Source organism: Lissotriton vulgaris, chromosome 6, assembly GCF_964263255.1.
Source record: "Lissotriton vulgaris chromosome 6, aLisVul1.2, whole genome shotgun sequence".
Taxonomy (NCBI): domain Eukaryota; kingdom Metazoa; phylum Chordata; class Amphibia; order Caudata; family Salamandridae; genus Lissotriton; species Lissotriton vulgaris.
In genome coordinates this window covers 310,112,671-310,131,239 of record NC_141694.1, presented here as the reverse complement: position 1 = coordinate 310,131,239, position 18,569 = coordinate 310,112,671, and the positions used below count along the sequence as shown (strand labels likewise).

The 18,569-nt window shown below is 43.4% G+C and overlaps 1 protein-coding gene across 3 annotated transcripts in view; it reads right to left on the bottom strand.

The window, feature by feature from the left end:
• The window catches only part of ROCK2 (Rho associated coiled-coil containing protein kinase 2), a 582,433-nt gene that overhangs the window by 36,722 nt on the left and 527,142 nt on the right, over positions 1–18,569 (bottom strand). For all 3 annotated transcript variants that reach the window (XM_086926333.1, XM_086926334.1, XM_086926332.1), the window contains 3 exons: positions 16,869–16,947; positions 4,468–4,729; positions 3,842–4,055 (listed from right to left, as the gene is read on the bottom strand). In XM_086926333.1, coding sequence (XP_086782459.1) covers positions 3,842–4,055; positions 4,468–4,729; positions 16,869–16,947 — 555 coding nt within the window. The remainder of the gene's footprint in view (positions 1–3,841; positions 4,056–4,467; positions 4,730–16,868; positions 16,948–18,569) is intronic.

Below are 18,569 nucleotides of genomic sequence, written 5' to 3'. Positions count from 1 at the left end.
CTAATCAAAAGTACTGGATTACGTAATGAGGGGAGAAGTCAAACACCCTTCACTATTAGACTACTGAAGGGAATTCTAACAGATCATGCCAACCTGGACTTATGGAACAGAGATTGGATCCATTTTAGAGAGGAGTTAAGAACCCTTGACTAGGGGAAATGAGAGGAAAGAAAGAAGGCGATGCTGTGGGGCAAGGGTGAATGTCTTGGGTAGATACACAGGGTTAAGGGGCAGCTTTAGGAAGAACTGAGGGAGCAGGAAAAAAAACTGGCAGTGGTACAACAACAATTGCTCACCTCTGCGGAATATGTAAACAGAATACTAACAGCTGGGAGGGACCTAAGAGACAGGGGATAGGCTGGACATGTTAACAATGGAGTATCGTCAGCAACTACATAAAGAGGGGGCTATCTGGATACTTTCACAGGAGTTTCATATTCCCCTTGTAGTGGTGCTACGCAATCCTGAAGGTACAGGTAGTCCTAAACGTAACACTGGCCATCCATTTACAGACTATCTACCGTAGCGCAGACTTGGTGACCAGTGACAATTTCGCAGAATACTTAAATGATATTAATTTTCCACAGTTTTGCAAACCTCATAGGAAAGAGCTAGAGAAGTAAATTACATTAGAAGTATTGAAGGAAGCTGTTAAAAATGATGCTGAAGGGCAAAACACCCGGATTCCCAGTGAAGACATATTGGCTGTGAAAACTGAGCAATTATTGGAGACTCTCAGGCTTACCCTTCCACAATGGGGGAAGGCATCATATGTAAGATGCTCAAGCCTGGGGGTGATTCAATGGACCGGTCAGCATACCACCCTTTGACTATGATTAACTCTGACACTAAAACATCATGCAGGATACTGGCCACTCGAAAGAGTCAGGTGGTTGAGGAACTAGTACTGGAGGATCAGTGTGATTTTACCCCTGGCAGGAAAATGGCAATTAATATAAGAAGGCTAACGTGGTGCATTCTGAAAAAGGGATATGAAAGAAATTCTTACACAAATGGTTTTTGGTTCAGCCTTTTGTAGCTGGTTGAATCTACTATATACAAGGCCCACCGTCCCTTTACATATTAGTATGGTGGTATCTAGTAGCTGTGAGGTGGGGATAGGGATTTGACAGGAAAGTCCTCACTACCCTGTTCTTTAAGTTGGCTCTAGAGATGATGGCGATTCAACTTCGAGTGGAGCTTGGGGTTTTGGGGGATTATGGTTGGGGAAGTCATGCACATAGCCTCTTTCTACACCAACGACCCACTGTTTTATGTTCACAGGTGAGGGAGGTATGAGGAATGCGTGATGTATATTGATCCAATAAATTCTCTGGATCCCATCTACCTGAGCAGATTATACTGATTAAAATGTAGCCCAGGAGATCGTCCGAGTGTGACACAGCGGGGGTTAAAATTCCCGCACTAAAGCTGGCAGTGTACTCTGGTTGCAATATTTTGGCAAGAAGTATCTGCCAAGTTGGTAGAGTCAACAGGTATACCCTTGCAACTTGTCCCACAGTTGGGCCTGCTGGGTGTAGTTCCCAAAGTAAAGAATACGATGATGCAATATAAGTACCCAAGACTGGTGCTAGTGCTGGTACAGAGGCGTAAAGCAACAGAACCTCAGGGAAGAGATTGTTTTTCTCACAACCAAATATAAATAGAGTGGTTAAGGGTGATCAAAACATCTATTCAGTCCATACTGTTGGATTAATATGACTTTGAAACTTTGTAAGAGTCATTTACTGATGAACAGACACTTTTACGCTTCCTGTGAGAGACACATTTGCTTCCTTTCTAGGGAAAGAGAGACCATCTTCATAAAAAATATTAACATTCAATTGGACAAGACTACAATATATAAATAATGTGAGAATCACATGAACCAGCTCCTCCTGAGACTGAACTTTAAAGCGAAACAAACAAGATTTCTGACTTTCCATGAAAAAAGGTAGGCTAATAACAGAGAGAGAAACTGAAACTAGCTGCTATTTCACAAGGCTTGGTGAACCATCTTATTAAAAAAGCTTCTACCAAATTACAAGCCAGCCAGCCTACACTGGATGATACTGTAATTAATCTTGGAGTAGGATTTGGTGGAAAAGGCCTTTAATTTATAAATGGACAGCAAGGAAATTGTGTGACTGGATCGGTTTTGTTTATAGTAAATAACTATTGAATTATAAACTACTCCAGTTTATCATATACAATCAGAGCAGCTGTAGCAATCGTTACTCTAGTTTTAAACCATCTTCTCTCATTTTGAAAATATGCCAACACAAATATAATTGACAATTACAATATCGTCATGTACAGCAACTATGCCAGGTACAGTCTCTCAGGGTCTATCCAAAAACTGAACAAAGGCTTTCTTACTGTAGTTTTAGCGTATGATTATTCTGCTAATCATTCATATTGCTCTGTGTTCATTAACAGTTCAAATAATTGTGACTGCCATATTTTATTTCTGTCAAAAGAACTAACTTTCGCTTGTGGTTTTAAAAACCCCCCAAAAAAACATTTAGTTGAAGTCAGAAAAAGAAGACACTGTGCAAAGTCATACTATATTTCCAAACTTATCTTATATGAGTAGAGTGTAGAAAGGAGGTTACAGTTTGACAAAAGGAAATTAGATACTAGAATCTGTGCACAAGTCTCAGTGGGGGTCAAGGATCGCACAAGTGTTGGGGGAGGGGGGGGGGGACAAGCTTATTTATACAATATGATTAGAAGATAAGCTTCTGATGCCAAAAGTATATTATCCACAATAGGAGGATAGGAAGGAAAGTATAAAATAATTCTTTACCTTCTGTTTGGATACAACAGTAAAGCATATAAAAAACTCGAAACTGCGGCCGATCCAAGGTTCAGCACCTCAATCCCTTATATAAGAGTAATAAGTGTCCTTTGCATCCACTTCGTGAGCTTACGGCAGTTAAGCTCAACTGGCATTCAGTGAGATGAATTTTGTGGATAAGATGAAGGTGCACCAGGGAAGGAGTCAAACATCAAATTAGTCCAGCAGTTTCTTTTATTCTTAGAAAATTCCTTAAAACATGGATTGGATATCAGCCAACGTGTTTCGTTCCCTTGGGGGAACTTCAACAGGGCTTGGGATTTTTGGGGAAGGATATTCTCATTTAACTAATTGGTCTCTAGGAGAAACTAATCCCATAGACACAAATCTAGAGTAAGCGGAGATAATTCCCTGACAAGTCAGATGGGAGTCTATATCTCCAGTCGCAAGATGCTGTGTGTGTCAATATGTATCACGGGAACCCACACAATCTGGGTCAGGATCATCCCGATTGGCCCCTTTATAAGGAAATGGAGAGTCAGTGTCTCATGTAAGTCAGATTTACGTGAGACACGGACTCTCCTCTTCCTTTTCAAGGGGCCAATCGGGAAAATCCTGCCCCTGAACTGCTGGACTAATTTGACGTTAATGACTCCTTCTTTGGTGCTCCTTCCTCCTATCAACACACCATTAAAGCATGTACGATGTACATATTAAATGTAAAACAGTTACATAATAACTAAAATGAGCATTCGATACTTGCAAGTTTGAAATTACGCAAGTTAAAGAATGACAAAATGAAAGAATGAGATCTGATTTACTTTAGGACTCATTTACCAAAGCAAAAAGTAATGAATTAAATATGAAAATGGTGAGAAAAAAAATTCAAATCAAATTATATGTTGTAGTACCAAGCAAAATGCCCTACCTTGTTTTAGAGGCAATTTAACTATTACAAAATTTACATTGGCTTCCTTCCTGAACCATTATGTTCTTTTTTCAAAACAGTGCACATTACTTGATTCTTTATCATGCATTTACCTGGGTTTGTTTGGAGGACCCGGTCGACTTGGCCGTCGCATAGACTGGTTTGGCTGTACCTTCATGGAAGTTCTAGGAGACGATCGAGCAAATGGATCCGGCACTGGAGGCTTTTTTGGAATCTTTTTCACCAGACGGTTCACCCACTTTTGCTGTTCATCTGTGGAAGTTGCTAATAACAGTAGATTCTTTGCCGTAGAGATATCATAGTTTACTGAAAAGTAGAACACATGGGTAAATACTTACACAAGCATAGAATGAAAGTGTAAAACACTGAAATGTAACCACCCATTTAATGCATCTGGAACTGTAGCTTAATAATCCGAATAACAAAAATGTTATGTAAAAATACAACCCCCTACCCAAAAAAGACTTAAAGAATCGAATATAATTGTCATAGCTGTGACAAAGTCATCACATTAAAACAATACTACGTATAATTATAATAAAGTTCAGAAAACTATAAAATGTGTAATACAAATAAAATAATACCAGCTCCAAGCTATAGTTTGCAGATACCTCTTTCTAAAACAGCTGAACCTCTGGTTAATATATACATCACAAATATGTTCCAGAAACTCTTCCTAACGGCACAGATGGACAAGTTCAAGTTTTTCTGTCAGTACCTTTGCAAGGTGCTATGATTTCTTCCTTCTTGTCCATGTGATCCTTGTGGCATTTTATGTGGCAGCGCCGGCATTCAAGGGCGGCCGGTGGTTTGAACATATGCCACAGGGGCTTCATGCAAGCTTCACAGTTGGTCGGGAAATGATACAAAGTTGGTATGAACTCATGTCCCTTGTGACAAATGTAATTCGATTTTTCTCCCATCGGATCCACTGGGAATTCTTGCTCCTTCTTGTTTTCTCCTTCATTTGCATATAAAATCTAAAGATGCAAATCAAAATTAAATATGCAAGGAAAAGAATTGTTTTGCAAATAAATGAGACAATCCCAAGTGCTAAACACACATGCACATTTACACACTTAAATGAACATGCCAACTAACGTTATTCCATGAAGAACTCTGACAGCTCAATAGATGCTGCAAAATTTGGGGCGGCATCACGAAATATTGCCATCAAGACACAGCTGGGCAAAGACGTGTGGTACATTTTTGTAAATGCTATCATCATAAAATCAATTTAAAACACAACATTCACAGAAAAATACAAAATACCATGAGAATATTTACACTCAACCTTTTAGGTCATCTAAGTTAAAAAAAGACAACAATGCTCACAGGAATGAATAACTTGTGGCCCTCGTGTACCCTTAAAACACCCCAATGCAGGTTTTTTAATAGTCTCTCTTCGTGCTTATATTAAAGGCAGTTATCCAGAGAGATGTGGCCTCAACTGAACAGGATATGATGGTTAGATGAGCCTTATCAACTAATAAAGCAGCCAACGCCATTGTATTAGACAGCAAACATAACAAAATGAAATTTAAACCATAAACAAAAAAAAAGTAAAAAATGAATACAAGTGTTAATAGAACTGACAATCCAGCACAAGTTACTCATATTCATATTAAGGCACTTCAGGAGATTAAAATTATTCAAGTAGAGCAGTTGGTCTTACGTTTTTGACACATGTGGACACCCACTTAGTCATTACTTGAATCCACTGAATTATTATTAGAATCCAGGGACACAGATTCATTATTGATTTCAGGGACTCTGGCATAAACAATTTTGAGTATTTCAACCACAAAATAATACACAAAAATATACAAATTATGAAAAAATGTGCAGACAAATATTTGTTTTTTTGAATCGTATTTTTTTTTTATGCAAAAGTTAACCTCTTCTAAATTCAACTGAGGTCACCCCTACTATTTTCTGTTAGACTGCTCCTATGAACCAATCTGAGGATACTTGCTTAATGTTAGTCTCCAATTTCAAATTCCTTCCCATTTTTAGAAGTTTTTCTTAGTTTTATTTTTTTTTACAATTTGCATCTTCATTTATAAACACCTCATTAATCTGTTAATAATATTAAATTTTCTAAGCAGTAGCAGACCCCATGAGTAGACATCGTGGACCCCTAGATATCCCTGGACAACAGGTTAAGAACCACTCATGTAGTGTTTACAAACCAGCCATTCTCTCATCTCAAGCTTTGGACAGCTTCCAGATATTTTATGAACAAGGTAAGTTTTCTATCATAAGTAAAAGGCATTCTAGAAATAGGCTATAGTCTTCTCAACTAGATCAGGTCCTGTCAAATCAGATACTGACACGCTAATGAAAGACTGAACCTTTTTGTCAGTGCCAGAAATATTCTTATCTGCAACAACCACGTACTGCACAGAGAACAGGTTTTCCATCCAAACTGACTGCGTCACTTTTTCATCCTATCCTTAAAGTGAGCTATGGCATGTAACTTTTAGCAGCAATACAACCTCCACAAACACAGTGAACACTAACATTGTATGATTTATCAAATCCATTACCACAGTAATTGTGTTTGGTGTTGTAATGAATAGGTGAACTTAGTATTTGGTCGTCACATTTGAGACAATATTTAAGAAGGATTTACATTAGTTGCTGAATCCTTACTAAGTGTTGCCTTCAGTTGATTACAGCGATGGGGAGTTATTAATAAGGTGGGAGGATATTGGTACACCATTGCAGCCCACTCACAAGATCACTCAGAACATGGCTCAGGATAAAACCCTTATATATATATATACTTAATAGGGGTAGTCATTATGTTTCAAGTACTGTATCGGAGGAAAAGTAAAACTGGATATAAAAGCTGCATTTTAAACAAATAAAGGTAGTATAACTTGGAATTGTTTAAATGTATGATGGACCATTTTTGTCCTTAGTTGGAAGAAATGTTGCTTAGAGATCCAACACTTTTCACTGTATGTATCTAGCACTCATAATAGATCCTAAATAATGAGTTGCAGTGATCTTTTCATTGTTATTTGGGGTGCCTGGAGGTTCACGAGATTCCTGGCATCATGTTCCAAACAATCTTCAAAAACAACATGAATATGCAGCTTCTGATAACTATAAGATTATTATGTTTCTGGACTCTGTAGGAAAGATAGTGCAAAATGTTGGAAGCATTAACTAACTAGTAGAAGGTTTACTGTTTAATCGTACATGTGTTTGGCCTTGCAGTTCACCTCTGCACAATGAATGTACTGGATCTTTAATGGCAGGTGATGTTTTGCTGCTTGGCGAACCAAAATTATAATTGTGATTTATAACAATGCAACATTTCAACGTTGGGTCTTACTCATATTTTTCGAAAGCCTGAAATATTAGCCAGCCTGCTTTGGCAAGTGGTTTTGGTGGACAAGTTACTTACACAGTTGGTAATGATGTATCTGGTAGAGACATAGTCTAGCCGTAGATTCCTAAACTTGTTAATTCTCCCCAGGTGTCAGATTGGATCTAGACATTTTTCAGCAGTACCTCTGCGTGCCAGGGGATAGCGTCGTACAGCCTTGTGCTGTCGACTCAGGATGGGATGTCAATGAAATGAAATCAAATGAATTTGTACTTGTAAAGTGCACTGCTGCCCCAGCAAAGGGGCGTCCTGGCGCTGTACTCCTACCGCTGTGGAACCATTCCTGGCTTTTCCCTGTGAAAATGTCCACTTCTGGGCAGCCCCAAGGTGAAGGCCAGGCATCCCAGCGCTGTTGGGGCTGTTGTGGAGATTAAGCAAGCTATTGCCCAGAGTTGCAGAGTGGGACCCATGATTAGAATAGGCACCGAGGCGAGAATTATCCGGTCCAAGAAAATTGAGCCCAAGACCCGCCGAGGCGGGAATTGAACCCTAGTCCCGGGCCAGACCTCTGCATCAGGGTCTGCCGCTCTAACCATTGAGCAACACTTCTCCACTGGAGTCATATAAGTCTCCTCCGGCACTTGGACGTAAGTTTCTTCTGTGAAACGTTCCGCGCAGAACGCGGAGCTACTGTAGAAACTGACTGTAAGCCTAATAGATCAAAAATCTTTGAAACAATAATTATAAAGTAGCAACAAATTAAATTATAACACCAGCCTAGGTCTTAAAGGCTAAGACCGAATTGATCACTAATCACAAGTTATGTGAAACCTGTGCACTGCTGTATAACCAGCATTGCAAAAAAGAACATCTTTCAGTCGACCAGTCACTTCCAAAGGAAATTAATGGTATGGGAATTCCAGAACAAAACCTAATGAGCAAGACTACTTGGTCTATGAGTTCATACCACTACACGAAACAGTGATCACTGGGGTAAATAACCTGTACTAAAAAATTGAAATAACCCATACATCATATGTCCTTTGCAGAGGATGGACAGGGTATTGAGGAATCTGCTACTAGACTATGTCTCTACCAGATACATTGTTACCAAAGGTAAGTACGTTTCCCATCTGATAGAGACATCCGCAGATTCCGTAACTTGTGAATTAAATACCTTCGATATACCCACTTGGAGGAGGATCTTCGAATTAATCCTACAAAAGTTCGAGAACGAACTCAGGTTCCGCACCGGGTGCTGATGGGGGCGGGCAGTGGGGGGCCATATATTATGATTTTGAAAGCACCTGCTATCATGCTCCTTCCCACCACCAATTTTCAGCCAACAATAAAAATGTCAAAAAAACTCCTGTGATTAATTTTCTTCCTGGAGAAAGAGAGAGAGGTCAAAGTTTTGTCTAGTGGGCGTTTTTACTCATCCTAAGGTAGGGCAGAGGGTAAATATACCTGCTGCAAAGCACATGCATCATTCAGACCACAAAGTGCAAATAATGTAAATAGGTCAGTCCATTACTGCTTTTTTCAGAGAGATCCTATTGTTGCATGCACTTTATAAGTTAAAATCCTAATGTAGAACAGTGAGCAATTAACGGTTTTCAAAGAGCTGCATGTAAATTGCAAGGTATAGGCTGGAGTGTTATGATATTTCCTCAGTATGTCATTATCCTAATGTTGCAAAATGGGTTCATTTGGGTAGAAATCAATTCTTCTTATTAAAAAGAACCTCCCACGCTAGATTTCAATTAGTGCACTTTTTTGTCTTGCAGAGAGCCTACTTGACACCAGCTAAGATTAATCAGTATTTCAGTGCGGCCGCAGGTCAACGCCCGAGGTGCGACTTAGAGGGCGCCAATTTCCAGCATATGATGTGGGGCTGTGAGAGGTTAGGGACGTACTGGGAGGAAGTGATGGCCCTGCTATGTAGAATAACTGATCGTACTATAGAACCGGAACAGAGTACTTGTTTATTGCACTGGTTCTCACATACGCCTAAAACGAAAGTGAAAAGCAAATTTATAGATCTGGATCTTGTATTAACTAAGAGGGAAATCACAATGCATTGAAAATCGGCGATGTGACCAACTGTGGGGAGATGGAGGGCGGTATTCCTCAAATGGGCATTGAGCGACGGTACCTTTATGCTACAGCAGGCACTCCGTACTAATAATAAAAAGGCGCAGGAAGCGTCAAGGGCATGGGAGGCCTTAGTTGCACTATTACAGGCTCCTGAAGAGGATTCGGAGGAGGGATCGGTCTTTGAGGACCCAGAGGATCTAACTGACACTATGGCGCACAGTGAGTGAGCCAGGGTATGCTCTGCGGCACCACTATTGAGATCCAATGACAGTTTATTATCAGCACTGCGCTCATGTTGTTACACTCTTTATTGTGCACAACCCAGATGTACCTCTATTAGATAGGCTACAGGTACTCAAGGCACACCGGTGGTGGGAAAGGGATGTGGGTGGGGGTTACTGAGACGAGCAGCTTGAGATTTGTTATATTAGATGTTTAATTGATATCGCAATGTTGCTTTTGTCCTGATTTGCATATAGCCATGTCTGAACTGGGGTGGCAGAGTGGGCTAAAGAACGGTGATGGATTAAACCCAGATCTTTTGACTGGGTGTGAGTGTTTGATTGGTTCAGATGCTCCGTCCATTACCACCCCATTTTGTACCGCTTTTGGCCACCATAAGTGTGGCAGGGTATGCTCAGACGTGAGTACCGTGCTCACTTTGCCACTGGATTCAAGCAAGCCGGGCTGAAGACGGCTGGAATGCCAGAAACCGGTCCTCGGAAGCTTGTTTCCGGTCCAGGGAAGGCATGGCTTGGCAGTTCTGGCTGGACTGTTTCCATGAGGCACAGGGTCAGACTGATTTGCATATAGCCATGTCTGAACTGGGGTGGCAGAGTGGGCTAAAGAATGGTGATGGATTAAACCCAGATCTTTTGACTGGGTGTGAGTGTTTGATTGATTCAGATGCTCCGTCCATTACCACCCCCTTTTGTACTGCTTTTGCCCGCCATAAGTGTGGCAGGGTACGCTCAGACGTGAGTCCCTTGCTCGCTATGCCACTGGATTCAAGCAAGCCGGGCTGAAGACGGCTGGAATGCCAGAAACCGGTCCTCGGAAGCTTGTTTCCGGTCCAGGGAAGGCATGGCTTGGCAGTTCGGGCCGGACTGTTCCCATGTGGCACAGGGTCAGACTGATTTGCATTTAGCCATGTCTGAACTGGGGAGGCAGAGTGGTCTAAAGAACGGTGATGGATTAAACACCAGATCTTTTGACTGGGTGTGAGTGTTTGATTGGTTCAGATGCTCCGTCCATTACCACCCCCTTTTGTACCGTAGTACTGAGGTGGCATGGCTGGAGGGGTGGTCTCGAAGGGGAGGGAGTAGCCCCTTCGGACCATCTGTAAAACCCACCTGTCCGTAGTGATGGTGCACCAGTGGGGGAGGTGATGGTGAATCCTGTCGCCCACTGGCGTCTGGTAGGCCTGAAACACTGGACTAGGAAGGTTTGGAGACAGAGGTGGCATGGGGAGGTAGTGGACTGACCAGCCCGCCTGCCCTGTGACCCACCTCGGCGGGTCCCACATCCACAGTAGCGCTGAGACTGTGCTGCGCAGCCCTTTGGCTTTGAAAAGAATGTGTCCGGGCGCCTCTTCCCTAGCCACGAAAGGAGCGAAACGCAGACCCCGAAGGAGTGCGCGTGGCCGAAAGGCCCAAGGACTTGGCCGTAGCCGGTAAGTCCTTAAGGCGCTTCAACGCACCATCTGCCCTGTCGCCAAAAAGGCAAGAGCCATCAAAGGCATGTCATTCAGAGTGTTCTGGACATCCCCTAAAAAGCCAGTGGTCCTCAGCCAGGCGTGACGGCGTGACGCCACGGTCGTGGAATTCGCTTTGCCAAGCGAGTCTGCGGTGTCAAGGCCATAACGAATTGTGAACTTGGCAGCATCTCTCCCCTCAGCAATAGCTTGGGAGAGCACCGTCCGGGCCTCCTCCAGACACTGAGGCAGCACCTGCGCCATCGTATCCCACACAGAGTGGGATCAACGGCCCAAGAGGCATGCAATGTTCACAGACCACAGCCCTGAACTGGCAGAAGAGAAAATCGTCTTCCCAAACTGCTCCAGTAGCTTAGATTCTCTGTCCGGAGGTGCAGAAGGGAATGTGCTTGGGGACGCAGAGGCTTGGACAACTAAACTCCCAGGGGTAGGGTGTTGGGAGAGGAAAATGGGGTCGTCCGGGGCCGGGCGATGGCTTCGGGCCACGTTCCTATCCACAGGAGCCCCTGTGTTGGGCCTGACCAGGAGCCCAAAAGGACATTTGAAAGTGCATCATTAAAGGGCAGCAGCGGCTCCGCAGGGGAGGCTGCCGGCGAAGCACTTCTTTCAGGTGGTTAGTCCGGACGGCCACTGTATGGAGCACGCGGTGGAGAGCCTCTGCTGCCCCACGCAACACCACTGAATAAGTACCACTCTCCTCCGCAGGCACGGTTGAATGAGACACTGCGCCAGGTTCTTGTGAGCAAACCAGATCACTGGCGTCCCCCAAATCCTCTGCCCAGTCCCGGTCTAACTGGCATTGGGCTGCGAGAGGTTCTTCAGACCCCTCACAGTCCTCCCGGTCCTCCATAACCTGCTGGGCAGGTGAGAAAGATGGAGGAGGATGCAGATAGGGCTTAAAATTCCCCATCGGTGCCGGAATCGGCGTCGATCGACACCAGTCTGGCACCGTCTCCACGTCGGGGTGGAAGCTGGGGACGACATCGGTAGGGTAGCCGACGGATGCTGGTGGCGTCGCCATAGACGTCGATGTCAGTGGAGGTCAACCGACATCGGCTGGGATTCTTGCATGGATACATGGGGGTCTCGCGGCGCTGTTGCCGTCGTCGGGGCTGCAGCTGCTGACGAAGAAGGGCGAGGACCCCCAGTCAGACTAGCGGGGCCCGGAGGCACGCCCGACTGGCCAAAGCCGACAGAAATTCCTGCAGCTGGGTCGGAGTCGCCATCGGACCCGGGAAGGGTAGGTAGGCCGACGGCGACTGCGTAGGCTCCGCCGGAGCCGCAGGGGAGGCATCACCCGCACCCCGAGCCGTGTCGTGGAACAGGCTAGGAGAAGGCGAAGAGAGACGTCGCTTCTTCGACTTCTTGTGCTTTGTCTTCCCTGACCCACAGTACGAAGACTTCGTCGAATGATGGTGGCGGCTCCGCGATGAGTCCCCCAACCTACCACGGGACCGGGACCTTCAAAGGCGTGGAGCCGACTCCCGGACCACAAGCAACTTTTGGGACCGCTCCCGCAAAGTTTTCGGAGTCATGGCCCGGCAGTAGGGGCACGACACGGGGTTGTGGTCACGCCCCAGGCAGTAGAGACGATCGCGGTGCGGGTCTGTCACCGACATCATGCGGGGACAAACCTTGCAAGACTTGAAACCGGGCATCCATATACACCAGGAGTCAAAGACTCAAAAAGACAGAGACAAAAGTCCCAAAAAACTCAGTCAAAAATTGACTGGGGGTACCGCTCTCTCTGGATCTGGGCTTGCTGGCGTGGAAAAAGAAAGAACTGACGTCAGCACGCGTGGCGTCTAAGTTGCTGCTGCAACGTCATCCTGGTGCAACGGACACAGAGCCGCACAACGCCATGCCTGGTGGTTAATCTAAGGTAAGGAATCTATCAATACCCAGTCTCTTTCAGATATACTCACTCTAAAACTAGAAAGGAGATGGAGATCAACACCATGTAAGGGAGAAACGGAAGAGAGATCTTCCTTCAAACAACTAAACAGCTTTAGCACATCAAGAACTCAGATGAAGATCACTCAAAGGAAGAAGGAAAACACTACCACACACACAAAGTGGTAATTGGCAGCAACCTAGCATTTTAAACTTAAGAAAGATAAGTGTAACGTGTTCTTAAGGAATAACACTAGAAAAGATATTTACTGTAAAAGAAACCACCAAAATAAAACACAAACAATGTAGGAGTAAGAAATATCAAAAATCCACATAGATGCATACAGCCTCTATCCTAAAGAAAGAGCATGGCAACCCTGCAGGAATAAGAATATTTTGATGTCATACAAATGGAAGGCATCAAAAATAAATAGGTTGCACTCTACAACAATTGAAGAATATACATTCGAAATAAGCAGAGGAAAAACATGTAACGGATACCACTTGCTGAAGTAATTCAATAGGTTAACAACAGAAACCATGATCCAAGAAACAAAAGTTCCAATGAAATAACAGGTCAGGTCCTGCACTAACAGGGACCTACACTTAGTGATACGAAAAGGCTGATAGAATCCTTGAAGGCAGGTTGTTAACCAGATGAGCCGCTGAACGTTACACTGCAAAAAGCATACCATAATGCAGTTTTGAACCAACTTGCAAACTAAGAGAAGCCTTCGAAACAGAAACAGTTGAAAGAAGGGAACAGGGCTAAGAGTCTGGGCCACACCAACTGTCCCTAAACCTATACAAAGCAACATCTGCATGGGCATCAAACAAATGAACACAAGCAAATGGCATGTTCATTGAAGCGGACTGGACTGCCTCTTAAAATCCAGCAGAACGAAGCCAAGCTCACTGATGTAACATCACAGTAGACGCCGTGCCTCGACCAATCAAATCGGTGGTGCTCATTCCACACCTAATGTTTAACCCAGCCGCCTGTTGCAAATCTGAAATCAACTGACTCAGTTCGTTCCTATTAGCAACCATAAGCAATGGCAATATACGCCGCAAAGAGTCCCATAAGGATGCTACTTGTGTTCATGGAACAGAACGCCGCACTGGTGAAGAACATACTTTTTCCACAAGTCTTGCTTTTGGGAATCTCTGTTAATCGGAGTACAAGGAATCTTGAAGTTTTTGTGGGCAATAGTATGGTTCACAGGCGCACCAGTATAAGGTCTAGCCCATGCGCCCAGTAAAATATCATAAAAGCCTCCCAGCCACCCTTTTTAACATACCTGCCAAGGAACAGCTTGCTTCCAAGGTAAGGGCATGAGGGGATAGAAGGCTATAATTCAGGAATGATTCTAACCCACTGCCTTCACCTAACTCAGAAATCCAGCTATCCATCATAGCAGGATCTATATGCACTGGATGCACAAAAGGAACCTCTTTCTCATTTCCTTCCACTAACTGTTCACCCACAGAACCATGAGTTATCGGCTCAGTAAAGGACGTTGTATCAACCTCAGGATGAGAAAGTCGAAGGGCGTCGGATGGCGCGGACGTTAACAAAACGAGTTTAGGGGATGTCATCACATCAAGATTCTCACCAGGTTTGGCCACCGACTCCAGTTTAGAGCCTTCCGGCGCCATTTAAACATATCCCAGGGGATTAACCGAAGCCGCTTCAGAGTCAGTCGGCGCCACAGGTGTAAACCCCGAAGGGCTGTGCACCAGCGTCACTGTATGTAAGGGACTAACTTCTGGCGAGCATGGCAAGGAAGCAGTCATTTCACCCATCACCTCCTTGGGCCCAAAGGCGCTCCAGGGGAACGTGAGGATCCAAATATGAAATGAAGAGCATTATAATACTCTTTCATCTGGGCCAGAATCGCTCCGGCTCCAGGAAAAGTGGGGATCATGGAAGCGACTCTTGCGAAGTCCTCAGCATGAGCTTGTGAGGAGCAGCTTGAACCCACGTTAAGAGACAAAGAAGGCCCGGAAGGCCAAGACTTTGATCACTTACGATGACGCTTACTGTGGGATGTGGACGGGGTCTTGGACCGTTTCTGCCGTTCACTGGATGGAGAGTGATGCCAACGAGTCCCCCCTATGAAGTGGCTCCGTTGCCGAACCGCAGTCGACCTACTTGTAGAAGAAATGGAAGTCCTCGACAACAGCGCTGTTAGGAGCTTCATCCGTTGCTCCCGCATGCCTTTAATTTCAGCAGCTGGCAGGCCAAGCACCACATGCATATAGAATGAGGATCCATACCCTACATCTGTTGAGTACAAGACCCACAGATTTAAATCCAGAAGGCATAGAGAGCTGGCACACTACTTCAGTCTCAGCAGTCCGAAAAAGGGCCAGGAGATATGCTTCTTCGGATATGGGTAGCAGCTGGAAAAGAAGAAACAGACGTCTGCACACCTGATTGGACTTATATGTATCAACTGACATCAGAGTCAACGTCATCACAGAGCCGTACGGGACTGTCCCCTGGCACACAGAGGCACTGCTGAAAATTTCCGGATCCAGTCAGATGCCTAGGGAGAATTCACAAGCTAAGGAATCTGTGGCTAGATGTCTATCTGATATCATAGGCTAGGACTATGAAGGCCAGCTAGGTACATGGCTACGCCATCATCTTACTCCGCAGGGGATGGAATGAGTTGAAGTCTGTTACCAAGAAAGGTTACAAGAAATATATCACTTTATTCTTTCCATAACATAAGACTGACAGCAAAGATGAAATCTGGACTATTAGTTGTGAAGTCATACTTTGATTTAAAGGTCAACAAGTTCTTGTTAAGCACAAATATTAAGCAAGAGTTTTCGACGTTCAAACTGTTCAACTTGCCATTTAGTTCTTTTAGCTCAGGACCAAATGATGATGAGGTGAGATATGGATTATGCCAGATGGCACAGGAAACTAACTCCGATATGGTGTTGAGTTGCTACAGTTAATGCTTAGAAAGAAATATTGCAATCTTGTCAATTGAGGATTTGACAGGCTTGGCAAACAAATGGAGTATGGCAAGTAAACTGTTTGCCGCTCATGGTGGCCTGCTAACTTAAATATTATATTGAGGCAAACCATCAACAAAGGCAGAAGGTAGAGTTTAAAGAGGATTGAGTATGTTTTTAAGTAAATGTATCTACGGGACTCTTTCCCCTGCCATGTTTTAAATACATTTTGGAGTCAATTTTATTGAAACTGCAATTAAAGCAATTAATTAACTACATGGTATAAACAATGTTTCACAACTTTATCTAGTTTTTAGTATCTATTTTTTATATATTAAATAAACATTTGTGCAAGACAAACAAGATTCATTTTACCTAATTAAAATATGCCTTCACAGTAGCCATTCAATTAATGAGTAGGTCAGAAGCCCCCATTCCAGAACCATGATATGTTATACAGATAAGCTGGAATTTGGGATAACTAGGAAAAACAACTTTTGTTGTTCGCTGGGACCGGACCCACCAGGTACAAAACATTAAAAAGTAAAGTTACTCAAACACAACATTATAAGCTTGTTAGGCAATTGCTAACCTAACTAAGGCATTTAACCTGCAGCAACTCCGCTCCAAATTCATAAAACTCCATAATCAAGCAAGATGCACACTTTGTGAGTTTTGTGATATTTAATTCCAATATTAAAAACAGAGATTGACAGTGAAGCTAACTTTAGTCATATGAAAGTATTAAGTTTGCTTTATTTTTGATAAGTCATTGTCTATTTTTCACCATCCTTTTATGTGCAATTATATTCTTGTAGTTGACAAATTACATCAATAGATTCTTTCAAGCATATATTTGTGCAACTTACCCTACTCACAAGGTGGAGGTGGAACTTACTGATAGCAATGACATATTCAGGAGACCCTTGCATGACAGACGATGTATTTAAACACACATGAAACGAGTTTCCAACCACAACACATTTCAAAGCAACATTTGCACATCTTTAAAGCAGCAATAATGGAGGCTTATCAATGAAAATATGATCTACATCCTCCTATTGAGACACTGGAATGAGAATACAAATTGTTAACTACTTACCTGAAATATCCTAGGGATTTCTTTGGAATCTGCTCTGTACACATCAGTCTGAGTCACTGGTCGCACATGGAACAATTTGCTGTAAAAGTAGAGCATTGTTAAAAATGAATGCACCATGCCAGAGAAAGAAAGATCACCCACACTGCGATGTTACAAAACTTTGTGCAACAGCACATAATACATTCATAAATTGGATCTATTGCCTACATATTGAGGCTAGTCTTAGACTTATGTAAGCGCTGGAGACATCGCTAACAGTGTCAATACTGTTCAGCTATTTCCTTTACACCCAACAAATGCATCAGTCATTCTCTCTTGCTGTGATTCAAAAACACGTTTTTAGCAATGTTTTAACATGGCTGACAAACAAACACGAAAAAATGGATATTAAAAGTTACACAGTCTAGAGGCTCCTACCTCTAAACATTCTTGTACAGTAAGAGTCACGTTTTGGGAGGCTTGCTTGTAGATGTTTCGTGCCCTTGAGTGCCTGTCTGCTCCTTCATGTGGAAATTATGAATTATGGTGCTTATAAAGCATGCAATTGACTTAATTCTGGTGGTGGATTCATGTCAGAGAAATAGTCATTACAAATAAGAAAAAAAAAAAAGATTAGTTTTTGGACTGTCTGGAGTTTTGGAAGGGAGAGGAGACCAGCAATCAGCCAGACGCTAAAGTGAGACCATTTTACTGAGTAGCAGCACAATATGGGAAACAGTATGCTACGTCCCGTTAATAGTGGACACAGGAACAAAACAAGCATTTGCAATGCAATAGGTCTCGCATTTACGAGAGTTTGAGCTATTGGCATTGTAAATGACAATGGCTTTTATTTACGTTTTGGTTTATAAAACATAAATAAAAGGTATGGTCATTTACAATGCCAATAGCTTAAACGTGCATAAATGCGAGACCTATTGCATTGCAAATGCTTGTTGAATACTGTGCTTCATAGGACCGGGAGCGGGATTATGAAAGGGCCTGAAGTATCATCTGTCTCCAACAATCCTACCCTAAGTCATACTTACTGCTTGAAAGACCGTCAGCGAAGCCCACCCGAGCTAGACTTCCCTTCAGATCAATGATCCTTGCTTCCTCTGAATCCCTTCCATCAAACTTTCAGCTCTGTCCTTGTCAAAAATGTAAACACTGATCAGCTGTCAAACTCATCTAAGAAGTCTACATTAGAGATATCAGGAATCACCTACTCCTAGGCCTCCGAACCAGAGGCGTAGCAAGGGTGCCATGATACCTAATGCAACAAGGAAATTGACTACCCCAGCTCCTTGTTATGTTTTAACAGATCCGGACCCAGTGCAACTGCACCTACTGCACGATCAATAGTTTTGACCCGTCTCCGACCAAATGAAATAAATTCACCTGAAGCTGTTCGCTGTGAGTCATTCATGCCGGCTAGTGGGAAAAACCTAGATTTACCTCTTTCAGTAACTTGCACATTACATCATCAGTCCAACGTCCTCCACCTAACGAGTGTGCCATAGTTAGCTACGGGGGGGGGGGGGGGGGGGCTGTCTTTAATATGCCTAATAGATCCTGGCAGATGCGGGACTCATGAATACACATCACAGTGCCTCGCATGGACAGTAACAGGTCAGATCTAGGACAGGCTATAACTTAACAGCTGATGGATTTTCAGCACAGGCGGTGACGGGCTGTGAGCCCCCAATTGGTGATGATAGA